The sequence below is a fragment of the Podarcis erhardii genome, assembly GCF_964252035.2.
Source record: "Podarcis erhardii genome assembly, chromosome: 6".
Lineage (NCBI taxonomy): Eukaryota > Metazoa > Chordata > Lepidosauria > Squamata > Lacertidae > Podarcis > Podarcis erhardii.
Window position 1 is genome coordinate 60,392,051 of NC_138510.1, and position 19,849 is coordinate 60,411,899.

General features: G+C 42.0%; 1 protein-coding gene across 1 annotated transcript; it reads right to left on the reverse strand.

Annotated features, from left to right (window-relative positions):
* Window positions 1-7,979: 7,979 nt before the first annotated feature.
* Window positions 7,980-9,694, reverse strand: TACSTD2 (tumor associated calcium signal transducer 2). Its single transcript, XM_081866451.1, has one exon. The coding sequence runs from the start codon at window positions 9,588-9,590 to the stop codon at window positions 8,664-8,666; it is 927 nt and encodes a 308-aa protein (XP_081722577.1). The 5' UTR covers window positions 9,591-9,694; the 3' UTR covers window positions 7,980-8,663.
* Window positions 9,695-19,849: the final 10,155 nt, after the last annotated feature.

Genomic DNA, 19,849 nt, shown 5'->3' on the forward strand with positions numbered 1-19,849 from the left:
AGCCCTTCAGCCAGACGGATGGCATAACCTTACAAGTCATTAGCTCCTCTATTTTTTTTTTTAAAAATGCTTATCTTTCATTAAGTATTCATAAAATAATAAGAATGTTAAACCACTGTGAAATATTTATAGAGCAGTAAGGAACAGGTTTACTCTACAGATTTGGAACTGAGATTTTGAATATTTAGAGATATATTTATGCATTGCTTTTGAAGATGACATTTGCAAACAAGAAAGGAGATATTGCCCATGAACCTGAAATAAGTAGCTCTGGGAGCTGAGTTTCTTAAAAAATAATTGTGGCATAAAATTATGAGGCTTGCAATAAAATATTAGCTGCAGCTGTCAAGCTGCCAGTCCTGACACTAAAACTCCCTGGTTCATTTAGCACCCGCTACTCAGGCTGAATCTTATACGCTCCTTTCTGGGGAAAAGTTCCACTGAACTCAATGGGGCATACTCCAGGGCAAACAAGTATAGGCTCGCATCTACACCATATATTAAAGCCTATTGCTTCTCCCAAAGAATCCTGGGAACTCTCGTTTGTTCAGGGTGTTGGGAAATTGTAGCTGCAGGGGTTAAATGACAGTTCCCAGGTTTCTTCAGGGGAAGCCATTTTTTAAAATGTGCTTTCAAATGCACCTAGGATTACAGTCCACACCTTCGCATTTTCAGGCTGGCCTGGTTCAGATACCAGAGTTCTCACCAGAGACAACTGAAAATTACTGAGACCCACTGTTTTGGCTCCCACTCGTAGACACAGTACTTGAACTTTCAACTTTATTGCCAAAGGCTTTATTCCAAAATTCTCTGCAGGGTCTAAAAATAGGTCAGGTTACAGGTACAGAGGTCAGGAGCTCAAAAGCGCTCTAAGACGAATGGCTAAGATGTCTCAACACTTGACACACATGCTTGACCCACCTTTTGAAGAGCAGGGCAGGTGCGGTCATTGTGTTGTTCTCTTACCAAAGACTGGGCAGGCAAGCAGGCACTCCTGCAAGTAGGCTGGCTCTGCTGGTGCTGACATGGCCAATGGAATGTCCTTAGAGATGGAGCAGTACATCTATCTCATGGTCCGACCTAGGCTCAGAAACATTCCTTGAGGTGGGAAAAGCTTCAAGGCAGGGTGGAGACTGGACCAGATGGCTCTTCCTCCACAGCTGGAACATCCAATGCCACTGGGGTGGTGCTTTCTCCCAACAGACCACTTGGCCCCTCCCCAACGCCAGGCACTCTTCCCAATCGTCATCCCTCTTGGACCAGCCCTGCCAAGATGTCTTCACAGGGCGTATGACACCCACCCTGAGAGACTTCTTGTTCACATGTCCTCCTTTAAGGCTTTCCCACAGTTGGCCACTGTGAGAACAGGAAGCTGGACTAGATGAGCCATTGGCCTGATCAAGCAGGCTCTTACTATGTTCTTAAAATGGGGCAGAGCCAGATTAAAAATGGCAGCAAGGACAGTTTGGCATAATCACTTGGCAATTGCTGATGTTGATACCGAATCCTTCTTTGGAAATTGCTAAACCAGAACGAGCCACAGTGAGCCTAAGGCTTGCCCCTCTTCTAGCCTGGCTACGAGGAATTCACATCCATTTGGGCTTAGCTTCAGCTTCTCATATTGTGAGAAACAACAAATAACTGTGTTTGCTGCTAATAATGGTTTGTTTGAAACAAGGCACCTTAAAACCATAGGTTATGAAGTTGGCTTGTTTAAACAACCACATTTAAAATGAACAACAATTTGGTTTAGGGAAACACACTAAACTCTGGTTAATGGAAGAGTGAAAGGTTCTGACGTGCCATTTCAAACATGCCAGAGGCTCAGCTTGCTGTGACTCATTCTTGTCACACTAAACTATGGTTTAGCTTGCCATCCGAACGTGGCTGCTGCACAGACACTCTGTCAATTGTGGGTGTATGAAGCTTATGTTATGGTACTAAATTCACATTATGCACCTGCTTTTCTAAAACACCCCTGACTGGCAATCCTACATATTAATATTCTAAAGTCGTCACCAAATGTAGCATGAGTAATTACAGGATAGCTTCATTGAAATCCAACAGTGAATACCTCTTAATATAGAAATGTAACATGTATAGTCATACAATTAGAAATGTGTAAGTGCTGGTTTTCTTTAAATAGGCAGCTAGATCTACAGACATAAGTAGTTATTAAAGGCTGTGGCTGTTCGTGAATTTTAATGAAGACATAGCACCTTTTATTTTGAGGAAAGGATCAAAAAGAGCTTTTTAAAATAAAGTTCCCAAGAGACTCTGGCCTTAGGTCAACCTTTGGACAATTGAACTAACATTATTTTCTATACAAAAAACCCGACACCTTATATTGTACATAGACCTTGGCTGCTACGGGTTTTACCAAGGGCAAGCTCTGAGGTATATCCAGGAATATAGCAGCCCTTTAAAATATGCTTCGAGCATTTTGCTACTGAGATAAAGAGAAAAGAAAATAGAAAAACACCATCTGCATTTCATTAACAGGAGGCCTGCTTTGCCTACCAAACACCGTGTCTAGAAAAGGCAGAAAAAGCAGGAGGAGCTGAAATTGTATTTTGCTGAAATGCGTAGCAATTCCAAAATTAAAATTTCATAGGATTATGGATGTCAAAATGCGGATTTGGAGAGTATGTGTGAAAAACCCTGAAATGGCTGAATAAAATGTTGCTAAAACAATTGCAGTCCCTTTGTATGACAGATACATGGCTTTTGTAAATGCAAGCCCAAATGGAATTTACCTTACCTCCAAGGAGTGCTGTTTATACAATACACCTAAAATACAAACTTTTCCTGGCTGCCAGGTCCCTCAGTGTGATAGCTTACTAAAAGATTACAGGTGAAAACTTATTGTTTTTTTCTCTACCCTTTTATGCTTGCAGATATTGTTCAATAGTCCCCAGAAAGAATTAACAGATTTTAACATTATTGTACAAAGAAACTGTACTGTATCTGTGTAAATATTCAGGGAATGACAGAGGTTAGAGAGAGAATTAGAACTAGGATTCCCCTCCCCCCACCCTTTGTGCACTGGAGACCCCATTCAAATAGGCCATTTACTAGAAAGATCCAATTATTATACTGTTGTTCAGCATATTTCCTCCGCTGAGAAAAAAGACTTTTTTTTTAACACACACACACACACACACACACACACACACACACACACAAAAGTCTAGTGGGGACAGACGTTTATTCCAAATAAAAATTGCCTGAGAAATAATGGGAGCAAATGTCACCGGTTCTTTTGGGGTCCATCTCTAAAACCTCAGAGGAGGATTACAAATCCATTCTCATTCTGCCTCTCATTTAGATAACAACCATGTGTCTCCCCATAATTGTTTCCTAGGTAGTGAAGTGCACTGGAGTAGGATTCTAAGTGTATTGTCCCTCAGGGAGCAAAGACCTTCATGAAAATAAAATGAGGATCTTGTCAGCTTATTCAGCGTGTGCAAAATTTTAACGAGGCAAAACTGTGGCATAAGGAATAGTGCTCTGGCTGCCAAACAATATATATAAATATATATAAAACCTGGGAAAGTCAAGTCTTCCTGCTCTGATAGGCAATTGTAACATCTCAAGATTAATTTTAGCATTAAAATGAAGTAATTGCGGCACTTAGAAATTTATCAAAACCCTGAAACAGATCAATGGGAAGGCTTTGAAAAGGGTAATTGTACCTGCATGGGAAAGATTATTGCTGTAATAGTATTAACCATCCCAATTAAGGAATAGGGAATTGAGGGGGCAATTTGTTAATATTACAACCCATTCTCTGAAGAAGTGGTTAAAACCCTAAGATATAAATTATGTAGTGTTTATCAGTATTTTATCACGATTATTTAATTACTTAAACTGTTCCAACTGTCATGTACCTAGCTTTTTTGTAAAGCACTTGTGATTAGATATATCTATACTTTTCCTAAGCATGTCAAAGGACAAGAAAACCATTTCCAGTGTGGTGAGATCACTTTACATTATATACAGTATGATTGAGCTGCTAAAACAACAGAGTTTTCTTACACCTCAACAACTGTTAAATTTATTGTCACCCAAACTTCTGTGGGCCAGATTCCAATTCATCAGAAAGCATGAATATGTTTATTAAATTTCCACAAATTTCACATGTAATTCCAATACATAATAATTTTTTTCTTTTGTTTTATCAACTTCCCCTTTTTTTATTTCGGCCCCTTGCTGCACCCTATCTTCCGTCTCTTATATTATAATCTCAATGCAATAATTTCTAATTATTCCTTTTGCTCATAGTTCAAATCCTGCTCATGGGTTCTTCATATTATAATGTTTCTTTAAATAATAAAAAAAGAGGCTTTCATTCTTCAATAAAACAATCATCACTATTTTTTCTTATTACTGAAACTGGGTGCAAAACCTTTTACTATGTGCTGATTAAAGTGAAATATTTTTTGTTGGCTGGTTTCAGCTCTAGCGACAACTAGATCATGTTTAATGAGGCAACCATTTTGACTGTCCACATTCGTAGAGCAAGTGAATGTTGTCCACTGGGTAAGCATGGACAAAGCAGCTTTTGGGTGACATAGATCAGAGAAGTAGAACATGACCCACTGGATGTATAGTAGCCACAGGAAAAGCATTTGAGAACTCTCTGCACTGCATCCTGGCCAGTGATCAGCCAATTTTGTGAACCCATGGCCTAGCACCAAGTTCAATTTTTGACACCCACAGCCAATGTTCAAAAGGCAGGTGGTACACCAAAAGCTGAATCATGTGTGTGTTGTGGTAAATCTCCGCAACTGAATGACAGGCTAGAAACTGCCATGCACAGGAGTTCCTCCTTGTCCTTCCTGCTGAGTTCTACAGGGGCAAAGCTGAGGCTAAAGAAGAGGCAGCTAACAGCTCCAGTCACCCCCTGGACTGTAGGGATGCAGGTGAAGAGGGCTGGCTGAGGGCAGTGCCCCATGCCCCCTAGTCAACCAACCTCCAATGATGTCCTGGTAAGAGCTGTTTCCACTCACACAAATGACTACACCAGATTACAGTAGAAGCAGAACAGAGAGGCTTTAACCATGAATTCAGTGAAAAAGAATAAACAATTTCAAGGAGTGTGAACTGTGGCCGCCTATTAAAGCAAGACTTGCTAGTACACAAAAGTTGTGAAGGCTAAAGACCGAGGAGAGAGCTTCTAGGATTCTCCTGTAGTGTTATTTTCAGTTTTTGGGTCTAATAACATACAATAAAAGTGGTTTTCACCAAACCCACCTCTAGCCAGTCCTTTCAACTATCCATCAACATGCCTGCCTCAGTAAATTGTTTGGCTTTTCCAATGCCTATTATGGATTAATTTATCATAGAGCAAGTTGCGGGTTGATTTCATTGCACACTGGAATGGGTCTGTGCTAAGACCTCTAATGAACTTGATCTGGGTGTGTGGGTGATGTAATTGGATAGCTTCTTCGTCCTATGAGTACTTACTCAAGTATGGATTGAAGTCGGTCTACAACTCAGCATATTGAAAGGGTAAGTTGAATTTTCTCACAGTCTATGGTTCCCTTTCATGCACTTCCCATGAAATTAAAAGATCTCTGTGAACATTATTGGTAAAACACTGGTAGTCATCACAAGGTCCCGGTTAAAAATGAATGTGATAATAACAGCCACAGGTAGGTAAAGGAGGAAAAGTAGGAGTGGTGAGAAGGTTGAAATTGCAAGAAAGGAATGTAACCTGACTCAGAAAGGACGTGGAGTTTGTCAAAGTCAGTTTCTTCCTGCGTCTTTATGCCAGCTAGAATGGCATATGGCCAGAGATGTTCTCTGCATGTCTTGCTGCAATTAATCTTTCTGTTCTTTTGATTAATTGCTGGCATATACTGTATCCCTCCCCATTTATGACCTCTGAGCTTTCTCTATCCCTTAGCAGCATATACAACTGAGTCTTGACGGCATACACAGAAATACCAAAGCCCATCCACTTTTAGATGGGGTTAATTAATTATAGAAACTTTGATACATCTGTAGCTATGCATGGCCTAGTCTACTCTCTCACACAGAAACAAAAGTCTTCTCCTAACCCATCAAATCTCAATTATTTTTTCTGCTTTTTTGAAACAATTATGATTACTTGCACTTGCTTTCTTACTCATTAGTTTTCTTACTCATTGGATACATTGGCTACATTTACAATTCATAGTAAGTCACATGGCCAATAGTTTACCATGAACATTGATTACTTTAGTCCTCCCTGCTAGCAGCAGAAGCAACAAACCACAATCCTTGGTTTAATGTTTAATGTTATGTCCAATCCAGGGATTGTGGTTTGTTTCGTGTATCAGGGGTGTTATTTGATCTTATCCGGAGATGCATACAAAGAATATATTTTAAAACAAAAATAAAATTCTGAACAAAATTCTGAACAAAATAAATTCTGAACAAAACTTATAAACCACAATTGGTGAGTAAATAGCAAACCTTGGCTTCAAATCATGGTCATGGTTTGTTTGGAACAAAACAAACCACAATCCCTGGTTTGGACATAACACTAAACCAAGGTTTGTTGCTCCCACTTGCTTGTTGGGGGAGTGAAATAGGAGCATTCTGTATGTTCGCAACATTGCCACCCACATTATGAAAACCATGGGCCCGAGGCATTGTTAGCTTATTTGATAACTCTGTCCCTGGTCAAAATAGCCTTGATATCTGTTGTCAGAAAAAAAAAAAATTAAGAGCAGGACCAAGTACAGATGTTCTCAGTCTGTAGTCCACTGGCAGCAGGAGTTCAATATGGGTATGTCTTTGAGTTAACATCTTACATCAAAAACCTGACAGTACCTAACTATCGAAGGCTTTTTACCAAGGCCAGACTGAATGTCTTCCCCTCTGCAGTGCTGGATGGTAGGTTGAGAGGAGTTCCCTACCAGGACAGACTTTGCTCGTGTGCTCAAGACATCGATTCCATAAATCATATTTTGTTACATTGTGCGAAGTATGAGCAGGCCAGGGCTGAATTGATACTACCCTTGCTGGTGCCTTTCCCGGGAAAGTCAGAGGCTCACTATGTCAGGTTCCTACTGGAAGAGCGGACAAAAGCTAGAACTTTGGCAGTGGCAAAGTTTCTATCGGTGGTTGCAAGAACAAATGAGCCCTATATTCCAAACAAAGTGCTTGATTAACCTGAAGGTAGGCTGTATGAACTCTGTATTGATTTGTAATGTTTTGTTGGTCTCTGGACCGTAATAAAGATTGTTGTTGTTGTTGTTGTTCTCAACTATTCTGCAACCTTTCTGCAGAACATCTTAAAGAAGCTCTAAGATCACTTGGGTACCTCTGACTTGACAGCCTCTACAACGAAGGAACATTATGCTTACAGCTATATGTGACTCACAGCTATATGGAGGAGTGCTTGTTCATTCAGCAGCAGTGGTTACAGATTATGGTGCAAAGATTGTGGTGGCCTGTAACAACTACCATAGTTTGTAATGACAATTTTAATAGTGACTTACTGCTTTGGGGGAGAGGCTTTGTGGCTAAGATGACCTATCTATAGTGTCACAATAGCATGAAAGGTCCTATTTTGCCTGGACAAGTTAGTTAACAAGAGGAGTACACTCTATAGCATATGCAACTATGTTGTACTGAGTCATTTTAGGTCTATTAAAACAGTAGAGAGGTTTTCCGGGGTTTCTTGCCAGCTAGACTGTGATAACAAAGATTAGATAGCAAGCAGTGCACTTACTACCAGCAGCTGCTGTCACCAGATGAAAACGGGTGATACTTTCCAAGAAATGGCAATGGCTGGCAATGGTTTGATTATATTACACCACCCAGTACATGACTGGCAAGTAGTTTTCCCAGAGCTGGAATTCAGCAAGGACAGAAAAAGCTTACCCCTACAGTAAAACACCAGGAGATAGTTAAGGACCACAGGCAGCCTGATCTATGCTGGGAGGAAAAATCCTTTAGAATCACAGCATGAAACTTAGCAACAGTTTAAAGTTAAGAAAATTTATTTCAATGAAGATTACATTATAAACACACACACAAACACACAGACACACACCAGTTCCATGGTAAACGCTGACATTTGTTCACAGAAGGTATTACTATTTTACAAAAGAAATATTTTAGATCAGAGACAAAAAACAATCAGGTTTAAATGGAAGAAGGGAACCTTTCCAACACTTTTAATAATAGAAAGTCTGTCTCAAATGCACAGACAGAACACACACACCTTAGCAGCATGGGCCAAAGAGAACAGGGCGGGGGATTGGGGGATAGCTACACATAAACACACCCCAAAAAGATGTAGAAATGCAGTTAAAATAAATTAAACTAACCGTGTAGCTACAGAACATTGTTTTCTTAAAAAACTACAGATCTGGAAAAGTTCAGTACAGGGATTTTGTCCCTAACACATTGATATTCATCTCAAATTATTATTATTTTTATCACATAGTACACTATAGTTAAAGGGAAATGCTAACTATATCCCAATATTTTCCAATCTGGAATTGTGGACGTTTTACAAAGCTGTTTCTTTTATCTTTGATTAAACATTAATTTAAAAAAGAAAACCAAGTGCCCTCCCCACCTTCAAAAGACATGGTAGCAATCTTGTCGTCTTCTTTCCATTCCGCCCATGTCATCTTAGTTCTACAGTCAAATTAAGGCACTTATGCATGTTGTCCTTTTCGCATTTCTCCCATCTCTTTAATCTCAACCTTCTCATACTTGCCCGTCTTCCGCCTCCTGGTAACCACGAGCACAGTTATCCCAATAACAATGGCCAGGACTACCACCACCACCACTGCAATGATGCCCGCTGTCAGGCGCTGCATAGAGAACTCTGGTGGTTTGTCATCAACGTAGTATACTAGGATTTCTTCAATATCTAGAGGTTCGTCATTGACATAGAGACCAAACATATTATCGGGTGGGAAAATGGGTTTACCCTGGATGTCTTTTTCAAAGTAGTAAGCTACATCTGCAATGTCTACATCTCTGTAAGACTTGTCCGAAATGTTCTGCTTTAGGTCGATATGGATTAATGGCTCCTTGTACTCAACAGCTGTGATGAACTTCGGATGGAGCATATAGCGGTTTTCAATGAGCTGTCGGAAGCTGTTTGCCACTTCTGATTCAGACAAGGGAGTTTTTCGCTCTTTGTGCTTCATCTCAATGTAGATCCAGCTTGTTCTGACCAGCTCGTTGCACCTCATGTTGAGATCCCCCTTGTCCGTCCTCCTTACCCCAGCGCTGTTCACACACCAACAAGTATCTGTCTGATTGCACTGCCTGGCTTTGAAGAAGCCCACGGTATCACATTCTGGGTTATAAAGTCCATCGTTGTCCACAAACCCATGTTCGGGCCTGGGAAAACTTCTGCCTCTTTTGGTTTTTATTTCCGCCTTCAGCAGCAGACATTTTGGAGTCAGCGTTGAACAGTCCAGCCTCTGGTTCGAACCGCGTGCCGTACAGATGCAGCTGCCAGATTCCGAACTGCAAGACGCCAGGTTATTCGTTGGGCAAAAGCAGTCGTTCTGGGCAGCCGACGTGGCCACAAGCATCAACACCAGGGCAGCCCCCAAAGCAGACTCCATGGAGGATGAGCAAAAGAGGTCTTTAGGGAGAGACAGGGCAACACAGCAGCCTGAAGACAAGACACATCCACAACAAGAGCCTCCCGGTTTCTGAGTGATAGGGCGGGACAGCTGCCTCTCTTTCTACCATCGGACCTGCCCAACCAGTCTGGCTGGTGACGCTCAAACAAAGCAGGTGTGTGGTGACACAGAAAACCCACAGACCAAGGGAGCTGCGCCTTCTTCAGTAGGGAGTGGCAGCAACTCTCTGCCTTCTCATACTTCCCTACCCTCAGCCTCGCCTCCTGGTAATCACAAGTGAGGTAATTCCAGAAATAATGGCCAAGACTTCCACCACCACCACCTGCTTTTCTTTCCTCCCACTGAAGGAGGAAGCACATCATGCCAGAAACACAGAAACCAATACTACATTAAGCTCTTACAAATAGAAACGTGCCTACCCCATGGGCCAAACTATGCATAAGTGCTGGGTTAGAGGCTACTGTCATGCCAAGCCCAGTCAGCCTCCGTTTGGTTCAGCCCAGGAGGCCTACTAAACAGGGAAGACAAACACTAGCTCCAGTGGTCAGTACTCATAGTAGACAGGAGGTAAAGTGGAAGGGATCACAGCCTCCAGAACCCCCCCTTTTCTGTTCTTTTCTTTTCTCTGTCTTTTTTTTTTTTTAAAAAAAGAATCCTTATTATGTGTCAAGTGATTCAAGATGTAATGCTGAGCCATTTCCATGGATAATCCACCAGACTATGGTAAGAAAGTCAGAGGGGGTGAGCAGACACTAGGACAGTTCTGGAAGCAGTGTTATACTTAAAATTTTTTGAATGCCCAAAGCAGCCAATCCCAACCTGGTCCTCTGTAGATTTTGTTGGGATGACAATTCCCATCACCAGCCACAGTAACTGCCTTCCTCTAATGTGGGTTTCACTGCCTTCTATCACTTTTTAAAAGTGTATACCTAATAAAATTCAACCGTACAGTACACCAAAAGTGTGGATTGGGGTAGCTGTGATTGGCCATAGCTCCCTATTTAAGTGTGCCCTGTGTCAAATTGGGCTTTCCCTCTGAGTAATGTGTGAAGTGGCCCTCATTTCACAATCAACTCTTAAGAAATGTTGTTCTCCATACCATGTATCCCTGTTGCCTTGACCCTCATGAAGAGGCCCTGTCCAGTCCTGAAATTACATCAGGGGATTAAGATTGAAAACAACAACACAAATAACCCTATGATATCAGTGAGGGGCATTCAGCCTTTGTTGACCAGGGTGCTCTCCAAGTGTTTTGGTCTACAACTCCCATCATCTCTGGGCAGCATGGCTGTACTCACTGGGGCTAATGGGAGTTGTAGTTTCAACGCCTGGAGGGCACCATATTGGCACAGGCTGTTTTAACACAATAACACCATTACAGTTTCTTCTTCTATTAGGTTTCAGGATTCTTTACCATTGTCCTCTGCTATGACCATCCAAACCTGCCCTCTGTACACAGAAAACACATTACTCCAGGGGTCCATAGGTCCATTATTGTGTCAAACCACGAGGGCATACGGCTTAAGCTAGTCTTTCCTGTAGGGTTCTTGTTATCCAATACGATCTTCAAAATTGGTGTTATTGCACATCCTTGATGGGTTGGCTATTTATCTCATTTTAAAACAAAACATGTTTCTGCTCCTTGTGGATGGTCACTACATAACCTGCTCCTTTTGAAATGTTCCAAGCTTAGACAATAAAAGACACAGCAACTTTCACTTGAGCTTTGCAAAGTTAAAAATACAATGATTAATATCATCAGGGAAGTTTCAGGAGGCATTTTGCAATCAAAACTCTGAGTAATTACTTCATAGGTGGCATTCTAGCAGACAGAGAGGCTAAGATCCAAGCAGCAGGCATGTCTGGTTAAATAGTCATCCTCCCCCCAAAGGAACCATGGAGACAGCAGCTTGGGTGGGGGCTACAGATCTCAAAGTGGTCAAAAAACACAATGAAAACTGCCACCCTTTGACTGCTGGGATCTCAGATGTGGGGCATGATTCAAAGAGCTGCATATGGACCTCCAGACATGCACTTTGGTTTAAAGCAGTTCCCTCCCATTCAGTTCTTCAGGGTCCTCCAAACTGCTCCACACAAAGTTGGAGAAGCTCCTGCCTTTGGATTGGTCCCTACTGAACTTCCAATAGGGCTGGCCAGTCAAAGTTCCCACTTGCTCATATGTTAGGGATCAGCTGACAGGCACTTATCTTCCTTGCCCCCTGCGGGCCAAATGTGACATGGCGAGATGACAAGGTGATAACTATAGGCTGCATACACACTAACCCGTTTATGGCGGAAAATTGCAGGTTTTTCTCAATCCAGAATTATTCACACTTATCCTCAACATGCTGTTTTCCACTTAGTTTAAGTCCAAATTATTCTAGATCTTACCTCCCACAAGGATGGGCATGGTTACTTGATAACCACCTCAAACCCTCCCCTTGGTTGGGTTATTCATGCCTTTTCCTCCATGCACATGCCCCAGATGACCGAAGAAGGAAGTGGTGATTGGCATCCTGGCATACGCCCACCCACAATGTCATTGGGCAGGTGTAGACGTGGGCGCACACACCCCATTGCCAGGACTGCTGATGTCTGTTTTCACCTCTTTTCAAATGGACAAACTGCAAAGCCAACCTGGAATGAGCTTTTATTTTTATTTTTTTGAAAGAAACCAGTTTCTTAGGAAGCCCCTTTCTGGGAGGCAGAAATATGCAGTAGATCTAGGCCGTGCGTGGACTGCATATGGAAAAAAGTACTCAGGCTCCATTGATTCTAGAATAAAATAATGTATGTACACTGAATTAAACAAACACATGCACTCTTTAAGGCTGCAATGCCACTTATTTGGGAATGAACCCCCACTGAACTCAATGGGATTCTGATTTCTAAGGGGTTTTTGCACTGTAAGAAAACCTGTCTTCCGCTTACCACTGTCACAGGTCACCCAAGACCAAGTTTACACAACCTCTGCAGAGGTGGTGGATGTGTGCTAAAGGTTGCTCTAACATGCTTTCTGTTGTGCACTGAGAAATCACTAACAAAAGACTCTGCTCTTTCTTTTTTAAAGGCTCGGGGTAAATTACATATCCAGTTAATTCATAGAACTGACTCTGGCATATATTGGTTTGGGACGAAATATATCCAAAACAGAATTTTAGATGCAGAATTGCAGCTAAAACTGTTTGATGATTTAAGGTGAAATTGAGAATGACAATGAGTTTAAATTTAATTGGCAAAAAGGGTTGTTGAAAAACTGTAAAATAAGGATGCAAAAAGGGTGAGGTATAGGGAAGTCCGAGAAACGAGGCGTATGAAAATGAGGTTAAGAAATGATATTTTTTGTGTGTGTTCGTATTTGTTGATGTTTGTGTGTTGTTGTTGTTTAGTGTTAAAAATTGGAAAATTAATAAAAAATTATTTAAAAAAAAAAAAAGAAATATATCCAAAACCAGCTCTTGAATATCCTTCCATTTATCTTCCCCAACTGTGTGCTCTCCAGAAATTTGGACCACAATTCTCATCAACCCCAGTGAATATACCCTCCAAAATGTACGGAGGGCACCACCTGCCCTACTCATAGTTGCTGGAGCCACGGGAATCTTTCCACAGGAGACGACTCTTTCTATGATCCGTCTGGGTGTGTTTTTACATCACAGATACCAACATTCTCTGGAGAGTAGGTAGAAAATAGGGGTGGGGCCAGGAAATGCTAGGGGAATACCAGGCAAGGTTATTAGCGTTCTTCTGCTGATGAAAGGTGTCTAGGGAGTGACAGTAAAAAAAAGAGGAGTAACCGGAAACAGCAGCCAAAAAGCTGAGAAGCAGGACAACAGCATCATTTCATACTTCATCAGAGATTTATTGCCATCAAAATGAGCCCCTGGACACAGGCCTGGTATACTCACATAGCAGGATAAAGTGACAAACTGCTAAGGTGGCAAAACTGACTGCACCACTGCAAGCAAAAGGTCCTCTGTCTTCTTTAAAATAAAATAAAAAAGCCCTGCCTGCAAACAGAAACCTAGCACGTCATGGAGGAAAATCGACCACAGTACTGGTTTTCTATTTTGCACGGCACCCCCATCCACCAAGCATATATCCCACCAGATATATAGGAGGAATATGAGAAGGTACTTGTCTATTCTGCCACTTTGGCACTATAGCATGGTAATTAAATGACTGACTGCCATGAGGAAGTCCCCGGTTTGAGGAAGTCAATAGGTGGCCTTTAGCAGGCCACTCACTCAGTCATCAGCAGTTCCCTCACCTGTAGTATGGGGAAATAATTATGACGACTTACTTTCCAAGTTTGTTTCACCGATTGCAGGTTCATAATGCTTATGAAGTACCTTGAAAGCATTATGCAAATGTTGAGTATTATTATTTCTGAAGTACATGTTGAGGCAAATAAGCCAAAGTCTAGAATATACCAACAGTGCATCGCCAGCAGAAGAAAACAGATGGAAAGGGGTGGAGAGATCAGTCTTATTTCTTCCACAAATTTACCATGCAAAACACCAAGTGCTCTCAATGTCCAGGGCCTGTTAACATCTACTCCGGGGAGTTTTAGACCCTTCAGAAGCCCGCTGTGATCTGTTTATAAGGTACTCAGGGTAAAGTTACTCGCCTTCATAGCAATCCTGATGCCACATTTACATCTTCAGTGAGATGTCCAGTGCAAGGTCTGCAGAACCATCGTGGGACCAGTTTCAGCTGCTGGGGTCAGATGACATGATGACGGAGCAAACAATGTGTTTCCTTGATTCTTGCCCCTCTTAGTTTATCAAATCTTCCCAAGGGGGGTGGCCAGAGGGATCTAGGGGGTGGTCAATGCAACTTTGCAGGAGATAGTAGCCCTGGTCATCTTGAAACCCAGGTACTCCTGAAAAAGCACTGCCTGGACCTCTCAGTTTCTGACAAGAACTACCTGATCTTAAATACCGACACTGGAGGAAAGCTGATTGAGAGGGCTATGGTGCAACAATGGCAAATGATGTTTCATCTAAGAGTAGATTGGCCTACTCCAATTTGGGTTTAGGCCTGATTGTGGAACTGAATCAGCCCTGCCCAGATGGTTGGCCTTTATTGGAAGAAAGTGAGGGTGAGTGTCGCACTGTTATTCTTACTCACTATCTTAGTGATATTTGATGCCATTGCTCCTGGTATCCTTATGAGCCAGCTAAGGGCTACTCCACACTTCTACTTGTCCTGTTCCTAGAAAGCACAGGTCCAAGCGGTTTTCTGTTTGACTTGCACTTTCTAGGCACAAATCCGAGTGGTTTTGTCTTTGCCCCACCACTTCCCCCTGGGAACAAACAGCAATCCACAGAAAACCTGATTGCTGTTTATTCCGATTCTGCGCTAAAGATCGGGTTCCCCCAGGCAAAAGCAATGGGGCAAACAGAGGTGTGGATAAGCCCTAGTGAGATGAGTATAGGAGGCAGTTTTACAGTGGTTCTGATCCTATCACCAGGATCAGAGAATAGCATTGGCTGTCTGTCTTTTGGCACCATCTTTACAGCGCCTGCTGGAGATCTTCTTTCAGCAAGCCTTTAAGTGAAAATATGTATGCCAGCTTGCATCTGCATTCAAACTATTTTTAAGCACTTTATATATGAAATTAAATGTTTGGGTTGCTAGTCCCACTCAGAGTAGGCCTATTGAAATTCATGAATCTAAGGCAGCCACGTTCATTAAATTCAATGAGTCTCCAAAGACCAGCACTGGAAACAAACCTTCCTTCCTTTTTATATGTGGAACTGTTTTTAATAGCTTTTACACTTTTCTTGTGGTTTGTCACTGTTTTGTTTTATAAGGGTGTATTTTATTGTTGTAACCCTTCCTGGGCTTTTGTGGTACAGAGTGGATAAGAATTCATATAAATAAGTAAGGTATTTGCAACAATATCACGCTGTTCTTTCTATGGGGTTTCCCCAGGGTGTGCTCTTAACTGAATCCACACATGGTAAGGCTCACTGTAAACACTTTCCAAATTGTTTTAACCATGCAGCTTGTCAGTATGTGTGCAATTTATCTTATTCTGGCTTAACAAGTCCAGATCCATATATCTACTTTTACAAGAGTGGGTGAAGTCGAGAAGTGAATGAGATGGCTTGGTCTCCATTCTGCTTCCTTTTTACAAGTCACTCAGCAACTAGTGAGAACCATAATTAATTGGAAGATGCAATTGGCTTGGTAAATACATCTCATTCTACATGAATCCTGGATAATACTATACTTTGGACTCAATCCAATCCTGAACTATGATTAGGCAAGCCTAATTCGTTTTTACAAACTCCCCTTCTGTTCCCATGAAAGAATAATCCATGGAAGACACTACCATTTAAGAGCCCATTATAATACAGAGGGCTTGCAGATGGGTGTTTACTGCAGGCTTGGCACATCCATACATCATCTGAATCAAAATGCCAACTCATATTTTCTCAAATATTAAGCTTCTGTCTGGAAACAACCACAGTGGTCAAGAACATGCGGCTCAGTGGTGCAAATCTCACCTAGGACACACTAAGGGTGGAGTTTAATCAGAGCAGACACATAGAATTCAATGAACAGCATAAGTTAGGTTCCTTAATTCTAAGCAACACTTAAGTGAAAGATCACCCTAAGTATTAAAAAACTTGACACACCTGGGTCTTGCTTTAGCCCTTAGAAAGAACTGGTAGAATTTTGCCCTACAGACAACACCATTTTATCTCCAGAAAGCTCCTTTTCAAAATAAATTTCTGCTAAAAAACATAGAGACTTTTCTCAATTACATTATCTGATGGAGAACACATCAGGAATATTTCTAATAGCTGAATCCCATTCATCAGAAGGCTTTGCCACTGAGTTCTGTTTCCTCCCAGGTAACTGTGCACTGGCTTGCAGCCTAAATAACTCTGAAGCATTGGTCCAGCACAGGCATCCCCAACCTGCAGCCCTCCAGATGTTTTGGCCTACAACTCCCATGATCCCTAGCTAACAGGAACAGTGGTCAGGGATGATGGGAATTGTAGTCCAAAACGTCTGGAGGGCCAAAGGTTGGGAATGTCTGGTCCAGTAGCTGGCTACAAACTGCTAATCACCCTTAAACTCTGTATCCTTGACTTTTCCACCTTTTTTTAATGCTATTTTGAAACCCAAGAGACTTCCTGTCCCAGACTATTGGCGTAACAAGCTATGGATGCATGCGTGAGTGGCATACCATGCCACACACTAGCATCAAGCTGCTGGAAAACACAAGGGGAAGAACCTTCACACAGAAGGTCTCTTGGTCTTTTTGTGCTGCCATGTTAAGTGCAGGATGAAGCTGCAGTGCTGGCTTCCAGCCTGGCAGAGGAATAGAAGAACTCATCTCACTAGTCACCACCACCCCACAAACACACCTATTTAGATTTAATGCAACCAGCTACCACTCCTCATTATGCCTACTACCTAGGATTTGAGTAAATGTTACTACACATCTGATCATTTGCTTGTTGTTACTGCATTTCTGATCTAATATTCAGCTGCATGTCCAAAAAGCGACAGCCACTGAACCACTTTTCTTGCCTCCCATCTTCCTGCGTCTCACCTCCATTAGGTCAGAGGCTTATAAAATGAGTCATGACGGTTTGGATGACTTCCTGCTTATTACACGCCTTATCTTTTCCGGCCTCTTTATCTTTTGACACACTGATGCCAAGCTTATGTAAGCCTTTTATTACTGAGTTAAGAGACTAGTGCTGTGAATTTTGACCAGCTTAATTACTGTGAGTGAGCAAGCCTATTACTGGGCAACTGAGTGGATGAAAAACAAAAACACCTATGTCCCCTGATAGCTGGGAATCTCTCCCCAGTCTTTGGATGGCAACCTCCTCTTGAGGGGAGGGTCAGCGAAACAGTTTGAAGCTGATTTTGCAGCCTGAATTTTAGTTAGAACGTAACAGAACTCAGGTGCAGCCTTGAATTTGCTGAGGTCCAAATTCTCTGGTTTGAAGATACAGCTGTGGAACGCCCTCCCATCAGATGTCAAACAGATAAACAACTACAGTGGTACCTCGGGTTACAGACGCTTCAGGTTACAGACTCTGCTAACCCAGAAATAGTACCTCAGGTTAAGAACTTTGCTTTAGGGTGAGAAAAGAAATTGTGCGGCGGTGGCGCGGCAGCAGCGGGAGGCTCCATTAGCTAAAGTGGTACCTCAGGTTAAGAACAGTTTCAGGTTAAGAATGGACCTCTAGAACAAATTAAGTTCTTAACCTGAGGTACCACTGTATTTGATTTTTAGAAGACATCTAAAGGCAGTCCTGTTCAGGGAAGTGTTTAATGGTTGATGTTTTATTGTGTTTTTAATATTTTGCTGGGTGACACCGAGTCAGATGGGTGGTTGTTTTGTTTTGTTTTATTATTTATTTATTAGAAATCAGAGGGGTAGAATCAAGTAGCTGCAATCACTGGTAAAATGCTAACCAGCACTTCACTGTTGTAGTTCTAGAAAGAGCATTTCTGTCCATATAAGCCTCCACATTGGGTGAAAGATTCCTGAATTGCAAGAGTTTGGACTATATGGCACCTTCCAACTATGATTCTATGTAGGTACTAGTAATTGCAAAGGCAAAAGTATTTCAATGTCTTTGGGATAACTGGGACATTACTATAAATTAAGGAGTCACTTCTTTAAATTAGTTGTCACATAGCTCCCTCTGCTGGCTTCATCCAGGTTTCAACCACAGCTAATTTCAGCCGTTGTAATATTTACACAAAATTTTATTTTTTTCCCTGGAAAAAGGAAATTAGTAGGGAAATAAAAATAGCCTGAACTTGCTCACTGGTGCCAGAATGTATGGTTCTAAGAAGTGATAATTCTCATCTTCAGATGTTGTAAAATAAAGATGCCATACGGTTTATTTTGCTTTGCAAAATAAAGCCCTCGCAAAGAGATACTGCAAACAGCCTGCTTATAATTGTTTATGAACTGATTCTTTTCCTGTGTCAGAGAGGGCTAAATGCTGTAATGACGGAGTATTTACTAGGGGCGTGCAAACAATTCAGGTAACTCCCAAATGAAGAACCAAAGTGGGGCTGCTTCAGGAAGATTCTGGGCTTGTCTGAGCCAAAGGGGCATCTCTTCAATGTATCCTGAACGGAGGACTGATGAAACACTTCAGAGATTGAGATGTTAAACTATGGCATTGTGTCTCCAGAAATTGAAGCATTTTCCCCAAGGATAACACCAGGATGTGGAGAGCTCTTTTGTGACAGACACGCCTAACTTGAAAGCAGAGGGAATTATTATACCAAGGCTCTCCAATCACAGTGCTTTGGTGAAGGGATGTCAAATTTATCTCCTTGCTCCTTTCTGTCCTGTGCTCATGGGGCACTTTTTTGATGTGTGCTGTTTCCACAGAATCATAGAGTTGGAAGAGACCACAAGGGCCATCGAGTCCAACCCCCTGCCAAGCAGGAAACACCATCAGAGCACTCCTGACATATGGTTGTCAAGCCTCTGCTTAAAGACCTCCAAAGGAGACTCCACCACACTCCTTGGCAGCAAATTCCACTGTCGAACAGCTCTTACTGTCAGGAAGTTCTTCCTAATGTTTAGGTGGAATCTTCTTTCTTGTAGTTTGGAACCATTGCTCTGTGTCCGCTTCTCTGGAGCAGCAGAAAACAACCTTTCTCCCTCCTCTATGTGACATCCTTTTATATATTTGAACATGGCTATCATATCACCCCTTAACCTCCTCTTCTCCAAGCTAAACATGCCCAGCTCCCTTAGCCATTCCTCATAAGGCATCGTTTCCAGGCCTTTGACCATTTTGGTTGCCCTCCTCTGGACATGTTCCAGTTTGTCAGTGTCCTTCTTGAACTGTGGTGCCCAGAACTGGACACAAGTACTCCAGGTGAGGTCTGACCAGAGCAGAATACAGTGGCACTGTTACTTCCCTTGATCTAGATGCTATATTCCTATTGATGCAGCCCAGAATTGCATTGGCTTTTTTAGCAGCCGCGTCACACTGTTTGCTCATGTCAAGTTTGTGGTCAACCAAGACTCCTAGATCCTTTTCACATGTACTGCTCTCAAGCCAGGTGTCACCCATCTTGTATTTGTGCCTCTCATTTTTTTTGCCCAAGTGCAATACCATTAAAAACCAATGCACACCAAACCAAGTGGTTGCAATGTATAGTTCTCCTCCACAAAAATCAACTTTAAATGTGCCTATCACAAAGTCCCCTGGCACTATCTGTCTGCA

Excerpts from the sequence above, each read along its gene's own strand:
- TACSTD2 (XM_081866451.1), bottom strand. The coding sequence starts at position 9,590 with ATGGAGTCTGCTTTGGGGGCTGCCCTGGTGTTGATGCTTGTGGCCACG.